Below are 18,632 nucleotides of genomic sequence, written 5' to 3'. Positions count from 1 at the left end.
AGGGTGCAAGTTCGACATTCACAACGGGTGATACAGGTGTGGCAGCCGCAGCGAGGCAAAATTTTCAGCTGTTCCACGCAATGTCGTGCTGTGGCTGTTTGTGAAGTGCGGGATATCGCTAAACAATGACGTTAAAATGACATGCTGTGGGACCGCAGCAGTGGTCACAACGGCAGTGCTAGTTGGACGATGGTGCAAGTGTGGACTAGTGTGGATTAGTCCAGTGACTAATGCATTTTTGTTTTGGAATGTGACCAAGCGCATGCCCTCGCGCGGCAGCGGATAGTGGCTGGCAATAAGCTGCAGCCACAGGATAATGCTATCGTGTTCTATTATTAAAGGCCAAGCTTAAACGACCACCAAGTTTGTTTTTTTTTTTTTCTGAAATGTGATATGGGGTCGACTTACACTGATGTCGACTTACAATCGTGTAAATACAGTAACAAATAAAAAGAGAGAGAACCAAGAACTGTTCCTATTTTTTGCTGCGGCAACATATCCTGCAAATGAGGGAAACTGGTAGTAGCCATCACAATGACATGAGCATCAACAACTAATCAAGACTCAGCATGGCTATCTGCACAGCTCAGCACTACTTGCATCACCAACACTGTTGCCATGGCAGCACTGCTTGCACAGCATGCTATAATCCGGCACACATTTCACTCACACAACAATTTGATTACAATCAAGCGTGCGATGAGAGACACTCGGAAAGAGAGCCATAAATGGCTGCAGCCACAAAAAACTCACATGCTGCTGTCTCATGCCCGGCTGAGGGCGCATTCCCTGTGCCGGGTGCGGTTGTGGAATGCCCTTCTGGAGGGTGTATGAGCCACCGGCAGCAGATGGACCCATGCGTGCCATATGACTGAGGGCAGCCATGCTTTGTGGCGTCCCCTTCTGGTTCATGGGGCCCTGGTTGAGTAGGTGGCGCAACTGTGGCGGTGCACCGGGGCCTGGATAGCCCGGGGGCATGGTGTATGGGGTACCCGTGGGATAGGGTGGTGGGCGCACACCGGGGGGAATGCCATGCACCATCGGCCCTTGCCGCTGTTGAGAAAACTGCATGAGAAGGAAAAAAAGACCGCAATGGCGCTACCTCACGAGCGTGCCACTGTAAGGCCTTATAGAACAAGGGGGCAATGAAAGTGAGGCAGCACATATGCTGGCACACTTTCTAATTCTGAGGACTCTCTTAGTCTGGTCCAGCATCAATAAGAATACATCACTGGTATGCAACCAAAGATTGCTATCTACACAGTAGTGCACACACTGGCATTTTCCAAGTAGCTGTCCCCTGGATGAATGAGCACAAGTTCAACTGAGAGATAAAAGTAACTGAGCATCTTAGAGTTAATAAAGCGTTCCTTCTTATTCAAAAGTGCCAAGACCTTTACATAGGCTTTCAAACCACTGTAAAGATGGCGCTGCAGCTGCTCAAAGTCAAGAGGGCAGTCTTTTTCAACTGACAACAAGAGCAATAGACTTAAATTCTACAAGGCAAGCTGATTTGCTAGATCTATCTGAATTTAAAGTGCACTTTTATACTCTGCATCTGCCCCTCATCTTTTGACAGTCGCATTTCACAAAAACAAGAGCGAAATGCTGAAGCCAAGCATGTTTCAATTCTAGGTATGTGCCCTAGGCTTGAGGATTTGCAGTTTGGAAGGAAACAGTTCCTTAGACCTGCACTGATGCTATACTTTAACAGCCACGAGGCTGAAGTATGCTGGAGAATTGTCACATAGGAACATGTCATCTAATTAGATTCAACAACCTTGGGAGATGCAGAAATTATATGACAAAGCAGTGATAATGGCAGGCACAGAGTGAGTCACTGTTACAAATTCCTGCATAAAAAGCATTGCAGATTCCAAGAAAAAGAAGTGACAATAACTTAGAGAGGCTGCATATATAAAAACCTAGAGTCATGAGCACAATTTTGATGCGCCGCCTTAACAAAACTTCAGCCAATGCAATAACGAATTCCCAAGACAGCGGTCTCAACAAGTAATCATACATCACCGATACAATCATATAAATGGATAAATCAAAATGATTATCTCGCGTGACAGTGACAGCAAGATTTTTTGATAGGCCTAATTGCTTAACATCACAGAACATTAAAGGAAAGCAGAACAGAAAAATTCCGTAAAGCATCACAACAAGAGTTGGCAAAGCCTACGTCCCTCTCTGACGTGGAATAGAGGCTACAGACTCACTACATGTTACTCTAGTTGCATTCAACACACTTCTGCATAACGATCAGCTTCATTACAGCCAAGACAGGCAACATTCGCCAGCCCGTGTAAAGCAGATCAAAAAACTAGCAGTCCATGCATTTTCCCACAACAGCCGACACATACCAGAGCGTGTCAGTAGAAAGTAGTTATCAAAGGAATGAAGGTTCAGCTTAGTGTTCAGCCGACAAGACACAAGCAGGGATCAAGCAGTCATCCAAGACAACGTGCCATTGTCAACTCTTTGGAAGGTAGAGAAGAGGGACAGCTACTGGTTGAACAGTCAACACTAACACTGCGGCAAGAGGTGCAACACAAACAGAGGTCACTAGACATGTGACATGGACAAGAGCTGACTAACACCTTTTTGGGACATGTGGCCCTTGGGCAGAAATGCACATATACATTATGAGTATGTGGTATGCAGGCATGAAAATCATGCATTCAATTAGGGAAAAGCGAATCAATCTTTCAATTAACTAGCAGCACTAAAACCAAAACACAGGAGGGCATAGTTCCCTACATCGTGTTGTCAGCACTGCTAATACCTTTAAAACATGTGCCAAACAGGACCTTCAATGCCCCATTCAACTAAGCCTACAGTTTTATTTGTGGGACAGCTTTGACATAAAAGCAGAACATGGCTGACAATCCTTAAACGCAAACAAGTAGGTCATGCCTGCACTCAATTTTTTTGTTCTTGTTGTTTTAGACACCGTTTACATGTGACAGACTCACTTGGTGTGGGTGTTGCGACCGATCAGCACTTGTCCATACATACAGGGCATTTCGTTTTAGTCAATATAGACTGTTTCTTTAATTTCTCCAGAACACAGACTTTGGTGCTGGACATCTTGCTCAAGCATATTCCTAAATGCTGATCAAATTTCTACCTAATATGTTTAATTACCTCTTTTAAACCACCTTTTATGCCAAACCTGTATTGAATAAAATGAAACGCCCTGCACATAAACTGCTCTTTCATTGTCCTTTCAGAACTACCCATCTCACCGGCATCACAACCATCATGCATCGAAGCTACCACAGCCATGAGGCAACCGACAATGGCACGAAACAAGTGGCGGTGGCCCGTAGGCAGGGAGGGTTTCCTGAGCATCTCGCAGACAAGCCGAGGCAGAAAGGAGGAGCTACAGGGGATGATGAGAGGGCAGTCCTTTCCTCTCGGCAGTCCAGCAATGAGTACATGAGAAGGGGCAGGAGGAGGAGGAGGAGGTTAAGGCTAGCAATGGCGGGGGGAGGGGAAGCGGGCTGAGAGTGTACCCACATGGTGGTAAAGTCCAGGCCCTGGGCCGGTCGGCATTGACGCAGGGTGGTAACCTTCAGGGTACCGGGGCACAGGCTGCAGTGGGCAGCAGCCACAGGGAACGAGAACATAGCAGGACGACACTCTCAAACACAACTCTTTCTCCATCTCAACTTTTCACAGCCTCGCTTTTTGCTTGCTTCACTGCCTCGTGTCTGGAGCAAAGGAAACGGGGACTCCACCCCCTCTTTTGGACATCTAAGGCCACAGACAAAACACTGACTACTGTGGTCTTGTGCAGACAAAAGGTTGTTAGGTTTAGCACACAAGCGTTACAGTACTGCCACAACACATATGCAGTTCTAACGGGCAGACAGATTTTTGTCCAGATATTTAACCAGGAATTACATGCAGGTCGCATATTGATACAAAGTCACAATTGCACTAGCAAAAACCTGTCACCATCAGTAACATTATATGGCAGTTTGCTTAGTTAACACCAGCTGGCCATACTAGTTCTAGTACCTGCAGATTTAAGACTAATAGTATCATGCACATCACACGTGCTACAATTTCGTGCTTTGAAAAGTTCACTTCCTATTTATTCTTTTTCGCTGGTTTCCAGTGAAGAATCAGACTTCTGAGCATGACTTTGACACTGACTAGTAATGCCCAAGTGGAACAAGCTTTTACTGTCCCAAGTAAGAACAAATTTGGATATCTTTTTTCTGACAGCAAAAACCTCATATGCATTACAAACAAGACCAGTGCATTCTTTTAGACATTTTTTTTAATCGTGAGAAACAGGGTGTACATTACAATCAAGGACATGCTAGAATTTAGTAATTATCGGAAAACTGGATGCTTTTGGATGGACCCACAAGGGCTTGGAATATGCCTAGCCAAGAAGGCTTCAGTGTCGCAGCTTACTGTCACAAAAAACATGGCGAAATCTAAGTTCACATTTAAGTAGTGACTGAGCTGCCATCATGCCCACACAGACCTACCATGAAGAAAGCAGCAAAAGAAGATTTAGGAAATAAGCTTGCACACCACCACCAGCACGAAAAAGATAAAGAAGGAAAATAGAATTCACCAACAAAGACTACAAAAACTAGCACAAGATGCAACAGGGTTAAAGGCTCCGGCATGAACAAAAACATGTAAAGCTGAGAGTTATTCATATGAGAGCCCAAAGTGCAGAAACTTGCCTACTGCCAACAGCCCTACTGTCACCCGACAAGTGCTTCTATGCCCATTTGCTGCTATGCTGGCCGCTATACTAACGAGGAGAGGTCTATGCCCATTTGCAAGTTGACAAATCAGGCTTTTCACAACTTCCTATCTTTCGAATAAAAATGGCAGCTCACACTAGGTCTCACTGCTTTAGTTCAGCATTGAACCACTCAGCAATAACAAGACTTCTAGCTTTTGAAACACATAAATTCTGTCAAGTGCCCGCTGCTTCAGTAGTAAAGAGGAGCTACGTGACTCTACCTGCCACAGCAGATCAACGCTAGCACTGTTTGCTCCAGTAGTGAAGTTCGTGCCAAATACTGACCCTGGAGAAAAAAGAGAGCCATACTCCCATGCACAACCTCACTCTCTCTCCCCATTCTGACCCGCCACAGTGGCTTAGTGGTTAAGGCGCTCGGCGGCTGCGTTTTTATGGAGGAAAAACGCTAAGGCGCCCATGTGCTGTGCGATTTCAGTGCACGTGTGCTGTGCAATGTCAGTGCAGGTTAAAAATCCCCAGGTGGTCGAAATTATTCGGAAGCCCTCCAGTACGGCACCTCTTTCTTCCTTTCTTCTTTCACTCCCTCCTTTATTCCTTCCCTTACAGGGCACACCCCACCAATATATGAGACAGATACTGCGCCATTTCCTTTCCCCAAAAACCAATTATTATTATTATTATTATTATTCCCCATTCTTGCTAACCATGGCAGCAGCCATTATGGTGGCATCTCCTCAGTCTACTGCTTTTGTGCAGACCAAATGCATGGCATGCTAATCTGGCAGAACTTGCATAATATTGGCTGCTATTATCATGAATGTTAGGTTGCACAAGGCACCCCTGTAACATTTTTAAGATCAGGGTGCCTAGCACCAAAATGTACAGGCTTGGCTGAAGCAGTGCATCATTAATTTTGTGTCCATTTTGGTGCAAACATTCTCAGCGATGGCATACATTCCTCTCCGTGTTTTGCTCCCCTGCACAGTGCACTATGTATATTCACCATATAGAGAGGTACGAATATTGGATGCTGAACAAATAATAAAAAGGGGCAGACAGGTCTTTGCTAGTGGCAGAAATAGTACGAATATTGGATGCTGAACAAATAATAAAAAGGGGCAGACAGGTCTTTGCTAGTGGCAGAAATAGTACGAATATTGGATGCTGAACAAATAATAAAAAGGGGCAGACAGGTCTTTGCTAGTGGCAGAAATAGTACGAATATTGGATGCTGAACAAATAATAAAAAGGGGCAGACAGGTCTTTGCTAGTGGCAGAAATAGTACGAATATTGGATGCTGAACAAATAATAAAAAGGGGCAGACAGGTCTTTGCTAGTGGCAGAAATAGTACGAATATTGGATGCTGAACAAATAATAAAAAGGGGCAGACAGGTCTTTGCTAGTGGCAGAAATAGTACGAATATTGGATGCTGAACAAATAATAAAAAGGGGCAGACAGGTCTTTGCTAGTGGCAGAAATAGTACGAATATTGGATGCTGAACAAATAATAAAAAGGGGCAGACAGGTCTTTGCTAGTGGCAGGAATAGTACGAATATTGGATGCTGAACAAATAATAAAAAGGGGCAGACAGGTCTTTGCTAGTGGCAGAAATAGTAGGAATATTGGATGCTGAACAAATAATAAAAAGGGGCAGACAGGTCTTTGCTAGTGGCAGAAATAGTACGAATATTGGATGCTGAACAAATAATAAAAAGGGACAGACAGGTCTTTGCTAGTGGCAGAAATAGTACAAATATTAGATGCTGAACAGATTAATAAAAAGAGACAGACAAGACAGACAAGTCTTTGCTAGTGGCAGAAATTAAACGTACAACACTTGGTCATCAGAACTGAGACTTGAGAGCTTTGTCACCACTACAGGATGTTTGTGCCATTATATACAAAAAAAAATAGACACGCTTTGAAGATGTTCAAAACACCCATTTCAATGTAGCGAAACAAACAACTTTTCAGACAAAACCTCCATGCACGTGTGTGCGCATACAAATACACACACACAAAACCTTTCCAAAGCTGAATGATCAGAGTGTACCAAGCCAAATTAAAAGAGGCAACAATAAAAGAAAAAGACACAGCCCCATCACAGCTGGTGAGGTGAAGAAATTAAAGAGAGAGAGAGGGAGAGAGGCTTAACGCCACCTGGTTGGGCTAAATCAGAAACTTTCCATTTATAGTGTCACAGTTCACATTAAGCCATATGATAAGCCTAGGTACTGATGTTAGTAATTAGGTGCCAAGCAGACACATGCTACAATGCTAGAAATGCCACCTGGTACAGGCACAGAAATGACGTGATTAGAAAGAAAGCAAACCTTTCCCTGTGAAAATGCAGGTTTGCAAGAACACAAGGCATGTCATGAGATGACGCAGTAAAGAAAGAGAATCCATGGAAAATTGCAACTTTATGAATGAAACCAAACAAACTCTCCAGTCTCTTGCCCAACAAATAAACAAATAAACTCACAAAAGCTTATGCTGCGTAATGCAAGAACCCAGCTGTAGCCTTTACACTGTGCTACATGCACAAATGAAACCACATCCGTAAAAGGAAGCAACATTGCACACATAGCACAAAGTAACAGTATGTTAGCTACCACTACCAGCCCCAGCCCTCCTCCTCTCTCAACCCCCATCACACTCCTTTGCTGAGCAGGTGTCTAGGCCAGCATCGCGAATCCAGAGGCTGATGCCACTAACAGCTGTCACTGTAAAACACAACATATACTCACTGGCTGCTGCTGTTGCTGTTGTTGTTGTTGCTGCTGTTGTTGTTGCTGCTGTTGTTGCTGCTGCTGTTGTGCTGACTGCACCCCTTCAGGAGGGGCAGCAGGAGGACCACGATGGTTGAGTGTTGCGGCAGTAACCAGCGGTGGCTTGGCCGCCCAGGGTGGGTTGCCCACAATAGGCTGCTGATCCACCAGGATGCAGCCAAGGTCCCGAATGTAGTCCGTAAGAAAGTCAGCCTCGTATAGGAACTTGATGTCCACCACGTGCTGTGGGTTGGGGATCTCGCAGCGAGTCTTCAGCACCGTCCGCATCTGGCAGGCCGGAATAGAATGTTTGCATTACTTCCGGGCGGCAATGCAGGTTCACAACCGGGGTGCAAAAACGGGACACTCAAAAGATAGGAAAAAGCAAGTGACAACGCATAGCCCTATTGCACAACAATAGCGTGTGGGCTAATTGGTTCATGACTGGGCTAGGGTTGGTTCGTTTCGCACTGTGCACTGTTGTTTCCCTATCTTCCTTGTGCACCGTTTCACACACAAGATTGCTAAGCACTGTCCTCACAACAATGCAATGCATTCCAAGTACAAATCCTACCCTCAATCAAGGCCACGAAGTTGCTGCCCATGCAATGTGAGAGATTAGTAATTAGCTCTCTACACACAGCCAAAGCAAAACGAGAATATGGTTCAGACACAAGGTTATTTTGTGTTTGGAGTCACTGCATGTATACAGAACCTCCACTGAGCTCAGTAAAGTTGGCAAGACAGTTGGGGACAGGTGGCAAAAATTAATCTCAACAAAAGGCAACACAACATGGACAAAAAGGAAGAAACCACCAGTCAGCATCCTGCAATTTCTTCTTTCATGCCCATGCTAAGTCACCATTTGCTAAGACGCCACTGAGTGTTCTCGGCCTGTACAAAGGGGGCAGTAATTAAAAGGCAGGTTTGGTCTTTTCAAGGCACAATAACAGTGCACCCGCGGACTGAGGCAATGAAAATGTAGCCAAGCAGCAAATTTGCAAATTACACACATGGTAACCTAGGCAATAACTTCCCTCCATAGACCTCCATATTTTTATGCTGTAAGAAAACCATGCATTAATAAGTTAATAAAAAAAGATCTTGTGAATCAAGCAAATTGTCAGTTCATTGTGTTTTCAATGCATCTTAAGTTTTCTGGCAGAATGAGCAATTAAACAGACAGCCACTTCAAGCATGATTCAACCTGCATAACCTTAGCATTTGCTCCAGAGCATTCCAATTTCATTAAAAACTTTAGCCATCACCTAAGCCTCTTTTCATAGTTCACACTAGTACAGATCTGACTTTTTTCCTCTGAAGACATTCTGACCAGCGCAAGGAATGACCCAAGTTTTTAGGTGCCATTGGAGTGCACACCTCGATGTGTGCACAAGTCACAATGGTGCCAATATTGAAATGCATAGAGCAATCGGGTGCTTTCTATGCCCTCTGCTTTCAACCAATGAAGAAGCTGCTTTCTGCTAAGAAATGTTTTCAGTTTGTTGAATGTTCAATTTCCCAGAAGGTTAAGTGAAAGCAGTCATAACAGCATCCACAAGCAGTCCTTACAGAGAGGTGCAATCAAACCACGCTCTATGGGTCATCCCACTGTGCTCACCTGATTGCAGATGGTTCTCTTGCTAAAAACAAGTGCTACATCACTTCCGCGGTTAATGGCGGCCTCAGCGAACTTGTGGCACTGGGCGAGTTTCAGCGAGAGAGCCATCAGCTCCTCATTCTTGGACGAAAGCTGCATCTTCTTCTTGTGGCAGATGTCGTTCAGCTCCTGGAGCAGCAGCTTGCCCCGCTTGTTGATCTCAGTGATGAACCTGCAAGTGCACCATCAACAGCATCATCAGCCAACTGTGCCCACTGGAGGGCAAAAACCTATCACACTGATTTCTATTTAACCCTGTTCTGCGCCAGCTGCAGCTGAGCGTATCTGCAAGCCCAGATAACCTCCAAATGCGACAGCTATTGTCACTTGCAAATATTATGCACATTCTTTTGCCGCCAACTCTGTCGTAGGACATTATGGGCAATCATCTTTCATAAACCAGGCTGTGATCTGCTTCATAGAAAAATCATTTTAGCACAGTGTGTACGTCATTCTGACACTTTTTTTTTTAAGTAAAATGAACTAGGATGTGAAGGTTAAGTCTGAAACTAATCTTGTCCTTTGCCAGCTGCGGTCACTGTATTCCTGCAAACTTCATAATCTCATCCGCCCATCTAACTTTCTGCCGCCCACTGCTACGCTTACATTCAATCTGCTACATAATGAAAGGCGGACACAGTGCAGAATAACAGGCAGAGAGCGAGAAATGTGTGACAAGCAGCACTTAACAGCCAACTTAACGGCTGGCTTGTTTTAGTACAGAACTGCAATAAGCCACAAAGAAATGAGAAAGAGAACCAATCTAAGCCTTCCCTAATCATGCCAGTCCTTCTTTGTCAACACATGGTCCAACATCAAACATGGTCCAACATCAAACAATTCTGCAGTTCACAGTGTAAGTAGCACAAAGCTTCGTCTGGCAATTTAGTATTTCTGTCAAAGGGGCATCTTAGTTACCTGACAGCAAACATTTTGATGTCACTGGTGACCTTCTGCTCCTGCTGGGTGATCTCATGGTGCCGTTTGCTCACCAGGTTGCGGGCACCCTCAATGTACGACTGCTTCTCACGGATCTTGGCCAGCAGGCCATTGAGGTTGCTCTTTTGCTGCTCACACGCCGATGAAATGAACTGGTATTTGTGGTCCTTGTGCTCCTGGAGCTGGCAGTCACGGCACGTCAGCTTGTCGCATGTCTCACAGTACAGCTTCAGTTGCTCCTGTAGAGCAAGCCAGCAAGCAGAGAAGCATGAAGTGCAAAACTCCCCTAGCATACGTCAGGCACCAGTTTCTCTCTCTCTGTCTAACAACTAAAGCCCTTTTGCTGTAAGAAATACAATAGCACAGACACTAACTTGCTAAATGCATGCATAAGGCAGAATAAGTATGCAGAGGACCTTGTCGTTATGTCACTACCTGGATAGCAGCAGCCTGACTACACCCACTGCAGGATAAAGGACTCTCCCATGCCTCTCCAATTAACCCTGTCCTTTGCCAGCTGCAGCCACCGCATCCCTGCAAACTTCTTAATCTCATCCACCCACCTAACTTTCTGCCGCCTCCTGCTATGCTTGCCTTCTCTTGGAATCCATTCCATTACCCTCAAGGACCAGTGGTTATCTTGCCTTCGCATTACAAGCTCCGCCCAAGCTCACTGGTTTAGCACGTTGCACATTACACAGCCAATGTGCATGTAACAGTGAAGAAAATGCTACATTACTCATATCTACAGGTTTGGTTTTCCGGCTGTTATACTATTTTGACAATTCGGCAGACATTTTTTTTCTAGTGTTCATTTTAGAAACTTTTTTTTTTCGAAATATTTCCCAGCAATAAATTACCTTTTTTTTTGTAATATACTACGGTATTCATGTGCAGTGAAAATTCACTTAACCTTGGCTTTTTGTCGGCTTGAGAGTGCGATTTACCTGTAATTTATATACAAGTAGTCGTTAATTACTGGTTAAGTGCTTGTAAGTAAGTGCTTGTAGAAGGAAATGCCAACACCAATAAAAGAAGTAACAAAAGGTAAATGATGCAGCTGTAGAACGGTGTAAAAGGTAGGTTGCTGTGTTTTCTGGGTTTTTAAGCTAGCTTGAGTGAGAAGGTGGGGCACCACGCGGTATGTGTGTTGACAGCAGTATTGGAACTTTCGCTTAAGCGTCCCAGCAGGTGGAACATCACACTTTTTCATAACACTTGCACATGGTTTCGAGTGTCCTTGATTGCAATCGAGACATCACTTACCAAAGTAACTGCCCCAAGCGGGTGATGAAAGTGAACAGTGCTATACCAGCAGAATGTTTGGCGGTGAGGTGGAGCCTCCAGTCTGCACAACTAAGCTGCTTCATACAATGGCCCACCACTTTACCATGCCCCTAACAACTACATTGTGTTAATTTTAACCTCTAAGTGTAACCGCTACTCAATAGGCAGCTAGGTGTGGTGCAGCTCGTCAAGAATACTGATCTTTTTCTGGATAAAACCGAATTTCAAAAACTGAATTCAGCATATTTTTTTTTTCCATTTAAACCAAACAGTCCAACCCATACTGATATCTTATGCAGCCAGCCGTTGAAACCTTCTTATTTCATTCGAACGGTATGTACTCTTACAGTATGTACTCTTTCCTCGTTTGCATGTCTAAGCATAAAAATACAAGACAACTGCAATGAAAAATGGAGAAAATGTCCATGCCATGTCGAGCACCTCACAGAAACCACTAGCACATTAATTATGAACAAGGCAGCCAGATCATATGGATCACTGCACTTGTCAGAAATCAATGCTTATCCACTTTCACAACGAATGAAGTTTCTTCCTTCTTCCACACGGTGAGTCCCCATTATGTCAAAGTGGAAAAACCAATAAGTAAGCAGACTCGGTGCCTATTATTTAAAGTGCCTATACCTTGCCTATATGAATATGCCCCACCGCAAGCTGTTTATAGATGAAGGGCCCAGAGTCAGCCAACCAGCCAGCAAACACTGACCTGCTTGTGGTTCTCACAGAACATGTACTTCTGGCCCAGAGCTGCAGGCTTGTCACCCTCACACTCATCCTTGGCACGAATCGTATGGTCCTTAGTGACACGCACACGCTGGTGGGCGTCAATGCAGGCCTGGCACAGCCAGTCCTGGCAGTCCACACAAAACCCAGACGCAGTCGCACTGTCCTCACAGCTGGTGCATGTGTGCGTCCGGCTGGCCTCGCCCGTCTTGGTTTCGCTGTTGCTAGCCAGGTGCTCCATCAGAAAAAGGTGGCTGATAACATCTTGGCTGGAGATCTCCTGCTGGCACTCGGCGCACCGGACTGCAAATAAGGGCAAGACAACAACGGGGTGCGAGTCAACCATGTGTTGCCACTACCAATCCATCTATTCCAATGACATTATTCTTGCAGCCTCCTCAAGTGCATTTTGATAACTTCTAAAATGTCACACTGAATCTTACTGAATCAAGCTAAAACAAACTTGAGCAAGCAGGCACATCTTCATGATCTTCGGCAGATCATAAACCACAAGAATAAATGGCAGAATAAGCGCTATCCTTGCTTTCCTCTGCCCTTGTTTTCTGTAAACTTCTAAAAATTATCAATTCACTTCCACAGGCAGCAACACTAGATTAAATGTTAGAAAATGAAAAATTACTTCCCAAGCATTTCTCTTCTCTTGCTGCTACAACTGTGCACAATCTACCGAAGTGAGTAGCTCTTGTAAAATTCTAGACTGCATGGCACAGACTTGCACCTTTCACTGGATTACCACCATGTGAACTGAACACGTTTCTTTTACCTCGGAGTGGCAACGATTACTCTATGAATATTTGGTAAGCTGCAAACATCCGCTAATATTCAGAACATTACAAAGAACAACACATCTAAGCGCTGGTTTTCACCATTTTCTTGCATCGCCACCTAGCCTAACTACAGAATTTTATTTAGCAGATACTGAGACCAGAAAAGGTAGCAGGAGTGTTGCTAACTACATTGAACATTATAATGGGAGGTACTATATGCTTTCAGCACTGACATACAGCCAAGCCAGCATCTTCAATATTGTACTCTGCGATACAGAGCCACTTCCAATACAAAAATTATATATCAATACTTAAAATGTGGCTTGTTGCTGGAAACACACTGACTGCTGCAGATTGTCTACTAAAGGCTTATCATCACAAGACTAATATTAAGCTCATGCCCAATCCCATGTCCACAAAATGTTCAAAGCAAAAGACCATGCTTTTGGCTTCCTTTTTTTGTGTACGACACATGCAGGTCACCAAAATAAAATATTTTCAACAATAGGTCCACTAGAACATAAACAGACAACTCTAATTTTTAATACAAATTACAACTGCTGCTTTGTAGCACTGTTGTGGCTCACTTTATATTTGCAACACACCTATCACAAAAATATTTCGAGAACCTTTAACTGTGTGTGTCTCTAACTGTCGACTTTTTTTTAAAATCCGTGTTCACATGGGTTCTACTCATTTTGAAAAAAAAACTCAGGTTTCTCAAGAGGATTCCCATTTCAGCCACTTTATTAGAAAATGAATGACCAAAATGTAAAGGCCACAGCATGCTTTCTCCATCTGATAAGGCAAAATGAACAGCAAAACATATATCATGAAACAGAGAATGCAATGTATTAAGACCTTAGTATTGCAAAAATTATCCTTTTCAATACCCGGTCTTTCCTTGAAGCAATGCAGACTATTCGTCATGTGCATAATTTAACGATCATGTTAGGCTTAGAAGAACGTTAAGCCTAACGTACCTGCGCATAGGCATTTCATTTCGGTCCGAACGCAAATGCCCACTCCGCGAATCAGTAAGCGCAATATGCATACAACTGAAGGATATGACGGCATCCTGTGAGCTAACATCTGCGGGCTAAATGAAATAAAGGTTTGGTTTATGGGGATTTAATGTCCCAAAGCCACTCAGGCTATGAGACACGCCGTAGTGAAGGGCTCCGGAAATTTCGACCACCTGGGGTTCTGGTTTGGTTTACGGGGTTTAACGTCCCAAAGCGACTCAGGATATGAGGGACGCCGTAGTGAAGGGCTCCGGAAATTTCGACCACCTGGGGTTCTTTAACGTGCACTGACATCGCACAGTATACGGGCCTCTAGAATTTCGCCTCCATCGAAATTCGACCGCCGCGGCCGGGATCGAACCCGCGTTTTTCGGAACAGCAGCCGAGCGCCATAACCACTCAGCCACCGCGGCGGCCAACAGAAATAAAGGCTTTTCGCCGCTAATTATAGTGCTGAACTAAAGTCCACGTAAGTACTTACAAGAACAAATAGTGCGTTTTCATCGTATTCAGCGCCAGACAAGCAGGATAATCAAGTCACGTTGTTTCTGGAAATCTTTCGAAGTTCGCACTATATCGTGCACTTCCTTTCAAGCTATTACCGCGGCTAAGTACGGAGCGCTGCTATCCAACGCCCAGCTAGAATAGACCCAAGACACGCGTGGCACAGAGCAACAGAAAAAAAAAAAGTCTGCTGCGCCATGTACGGCCCGGCCTTCCCCGAAGCCCCAGATTCCCCTACCGAAGAGATGTCCCGGCACAAAGAGACGACGAATCAAGGGGGATTACAGAGGCCCGAGGGGGAGGCCTATCATCAAAGCTTGCCTTCAGACAGCCAGTGATGTGGGTGCATCAAGGCCGCGCAAGATCGAGAGGCGCGCCCCAGGAAAGAAGAGAGAAAATATAGTCTTCTTTTCCCGCCAGTGCTAGCCTCAGCCGCGGCCTCCAAATGCTGCCGCCCGTGTCAGTGGGAAATGAAAACAAAAATAAAATAGGCGCTACGAGAGAAAGCGCAGGGAAGAAGCACTGCACGGAACAAAAGAAGGAGCGCTCCGAGGCCAAATGCCCTTTTTCCATCATGTAAGTTATGAAAAGACGGCAGAAAAAAAGACAAGAGCAGGAGAGGAGTCGCATACCGCGAGAAAGGAAAAAGCTGAACGAAACGACTGGGAACATCATCCAACGGCCGCACCAGATGAGGAAGGGAGGGGACCGAAAAGCCTCGCTGCAAAAAGACAGAACAGAAAAGGAACTAACGAAAAAACGTGCCATCGCGAGACAAGTGGCCGCCGGGGCGAGGTGGAGAAGGTTGCCGGGCGGGAGCACGAAAGGGAACCGGTTCTGCTGGCGCATGGCCAAGCGAAGCTCAGCTACATGAAAGAAGCGGCCCTTCCCCTAATCTCCCCTCTCATCCTTTCCTCGTGCAGAAAAACCTACAACCAAAATGGTATCGAATGCCCAAAAGCACAGCGCACATCCCGGCGATAGCGGTTCCCCGGCACTCGTAACGAGCCCGACCTGAATCACATACCGCGCGGGCGAAGCAGTGCGCAAGCATGCTACAAAATAAACGGAGCAAAAGAAGCCGAGCAGCAGCCAAAAGCGGCGGGGAGAGAACAGGGAGGGGGGGGGGGGGGGGGCGAAACCGGTCGCCTAGCAACCGCGCTGATGAGCTCCAGCTAAGCTCCCCTCTCCGACCCCGTCCCCAGCAAACCGCTTTCGAGCCTGCCTCCTGATACAGGCAGCGGCGCAGCTGGCCCGAAGCAGCCCAAACACGCATCGATGGTCGCCTAGCAACGCGACAGACGAACGGATCGTAAAAACCGATCCCCGACACCCACCCCTCCTCGCTTCGCAGACCCCAGCTCAACGTTTGTTGGCTGAGGCCGGGGAACGACAGTCAAGAGACCGGTCCAACGACAATTGCCCTCCCCCACTTCCATTTGGCGCCAACGCTCTCCGATTGCGCGCCGACGAGAAAACTTGGCCATTTGTACCAAATGAGCTTGCTGATCGCCATCCTGAATACCTAATGAATGAACGGGCGCCCAGCCCATTCGCTTTTTCTCCCCTGCCCTGAGGGCGTTAATCATAAAGCAGCGTTCCTTTCAAAAGGCCTGCTGCGCACTGAATACAAAACGAGCGAGTGCACAGATGACAAGCAAAAAGCAAGGGGATTTCTAGTTCACACATCCATATCAGGCCACGTCAAGCGCTCCAGGATGTAAACCAGCCGCCAATCCTTGGTTGATAGAGGGCGGCTTACTACTTAGTAAACAAGCTCACTTGGGGCCAAGCACCGAACCAGAATGCGATAGCCAGTCTTCACTAAGGCTAAGACTTTCAGAGTGGTCGTGGTTACGGTACTCACCAATGGAACATGAAACTATGTTGCCCCACAGAATGACTAAGAATGACCGTGCATATCCATCAATATAGTCACCGCTACCATAACAGCATTTAATACTAGCAGTAGGTGTCAGGGACGAGTGAAAGGACATGATAGCACACGTCCACGCCACGTCGCCAACTCGGTTCACGTTCGCCAGCGACCAAGAGATGTCGCCAGCAGCACCAATGGGACAAGTGTGACTTGCTTCCAAGGCTGGCAGTATCAACAACTGCTGTCACTCCCGAGCCTACTGTCCAAAGAGAACCTCAATACGCCAAAGCGACTGGGCGGTGACCTCCTCAAGCAGTTTTGAAGTATCTGCCCTTTTGAAGAGATCTTATCCCAGTCTCAAAACAAATAAAAGCTGTAGGCTCCAGAAACGCAAGTAACCATAAAAGTCCGCCCATCCCTCAAAGGTCGTTGCCCTTTACTAAGGCACCAAATGCGTCATGCAACACACACAAAAACAACATGGGGTAAGGACGTCGAGCGAGAAACGAGAGAGGCAGCCAGGAGAAGAAAAAACAGCCAACATGGCCGCCCCCCGCCCTCCTGCGCAAGCCAGCCATGGCGCGGCAAAGTCCTTCGCAGTCCCCATTCTGAGGCCCGACAGGCGGTAGCCATGGCAACCGGGCACGGTCGACGGGGCCGGGAGCCAGAAAAAACAAGATAGAAGCAGCAGACGCGTACAAGAGATTTCCGGACTCCTGCGTCAGCAGGAAGCCACAAAACCCCATCGCCCGCTCGCAAGAGAAAGGGAGGAGACGAATAGGTCCCATTTCGCGTTGCCATGGCAGCCAGAGAGGAGGAACGGTGGGAGGCGTGCTTTTGAAGCGTGACTCAGAGCGAGTACAGGCGTTGCTGGCGCGCGTGACCTCGGCTGCCACATGCATGCGCCGCCGCCGCGGCGCCATCATGCCTGACTGCGTCGTGGCGGGGAGTGTTTCTTCTTTTTTCGCAGCGCCTGTAATCCCAAACCAACACAACAGCAGAGATAAGAGCTCATTCCGAGGCGACCTCCTTCGCTCACACCGCGCATGTCCGGACTTCTACACCACGTCGCGCACACGTTTATTGCGGCATGTTGCTAATGCGACTAATTATCAGTGTTATCTTAACGCATCTAAACGAAAAGATAAAAGTCAGAGCCGTGAGCAGGCATTCACCACCCTGTCAGCAGCACGCAATCCCACTACACATCAACTAACTGATAAGATAACAGCTCGGGAATACTACCTTTAAACAGCAATTAGATCTGCCGCTGTCAACTAAAAAACACCGTTGCCCTTCCTTGACAGTTATAAAAAACCCGGATTTGGTTCACAACAGCGATAAGATAAACGTGAGCGCACTCAAGCTTACAAGCATTCGCTTAGCTACACGACTCCCCTGTCGTGGTTGAGCGCGCCTCCAATACGCGCACACAAGTTCGTCGCCAATTCCGATAAGATAACAACGCAACGCGGCACTAATGAATGTTGTGAAAGCGGAAATCAATTACCTTTTTTTCCTTCGCCGAGGGGCCTTTATTAAGTCGCGCCTCAAAAGAGCGCCAGCCAGCATCAAAAGAAAACAAGCACCGCCAGTGGGACAGGAAACGCCTCAGCAGGCAAAAAAAACGGGCGCGATGGGGGAGGGGAACCATGCGTTGCAGCAGCTAAAACGTTATTTTTCAACAAACGAGCTGGGACAAGCATGAGCGAGGAAGAGCGCGAACAGAATCCGTGAAAGCACGACGGGCGAAACGCACAAGAGGATAAGAGTGAAGAAATAAAGAAGATACTAAAGAGAGAACGGTGAAGGCAGGCAAGGAGCAGAGGGGGAGAGGAGACGCGCCGAGAGACAGACAGACGAGGGAGTGGGCAAGTGAGTGCGAAACGAAGGGCGGCGGGATCTAAACAGGGCGCGGCGTTGCTAGGCAACCACGGCGGGGGAGCCTCGATAATTCACGAAGCGCTCATACAACATTTGCATTGCTGAAAAACTGGCCTGTTATTCTTCCTCGCTCGCCTCCACTGGCGTCCCTCCCCCTCCTCCTCCTCCTCCTCTCCGTTTCTCATCGCTGAAGGCTCCGACTGCCGGCCGCCTTGTAGCGCGCCGGCTCCCCTCTTTTCATTTTTTTGTTTTTCTCTCACGAACAGCATTCGTCCTCGCTCTCCGGAGTTTGCCGCGCTCGCCCGCATGGCCGCTCAGGGAGAGACAGGGCTTCGCGCCACTCGCTGTGTGCTCAGTTGGCGGACAGGGCGAGCATAACGCAATATGCTTTCCTGTCCGCGAAGGC

General features: G+C 46.6%; 1 protein-coding gene across 5 annotated transcripts in view; it reads right to left on the bottom strand.

The window, feature by feature from the left end:
- Positions 1-18,632, bottom strand: part of LOC144128414 (E3 ubiquitin-protein ligase TRIM33-like) — a 178,161-nt gene that overhangs the window by 51,491 nt on the left and 108,038 nt on the right. For 3 of the 5 annotated variants that reach the window (XM_077661802.1, XM_077661799.1, XM_077661801.1), the window contains 6 exons: positions 12,130-12,449; positions 10,098-10,357; positions 9,141-9,351; positions 7,499-7,807; positions 3,529-3,603; positions 754-1,065 (listed from right to left, as the gene is read on the bottom strand). In XM_077661802.1, the coding sequence (XP_077517928.1) occupies positions 754-1,065; positions 3,529-3,603; positions 7,499-7,807; positions 9,141-9,351; positions 10,098-10,357; positions 12,130-12,449 (1,487 nt within the window). The remainder of the gene's footprint in view (positions 1-753; positions 1,066-3,528; positions 3,604-7,498; positions 7,808-9,140; positions 9,352-10,097; positions 10,358-12,129; positions 12,450-18,632) is intronic. The other 2 variants (XM_077661803.1, XM_077661800.1) reach the window with 1 other exon arrangement.

The sequence above is a fragment of the Amblyomma americanum genome, chromosome 4 (genome assembly GCF_052857255.1).
Source record: "Amblyomma americanum isolate KBUSLIRL-KWMA chromosome 4, ASM5285725v1, whole genome shotgun sequence".
In the NCBI taxonomy this organism is placed as follows: domain Eukaryota; kingdom Metazoa; phylum Arthropoda; class Arachnida; order Ixodida; family Ixodidae; genus Amblyomma; species Amblyomma americanum.
The sequence above is the reverse complement of the archived record's forward strand: the minus strand, read 5'-3'. Positions and strand labels throughout refer to the sequence as shown.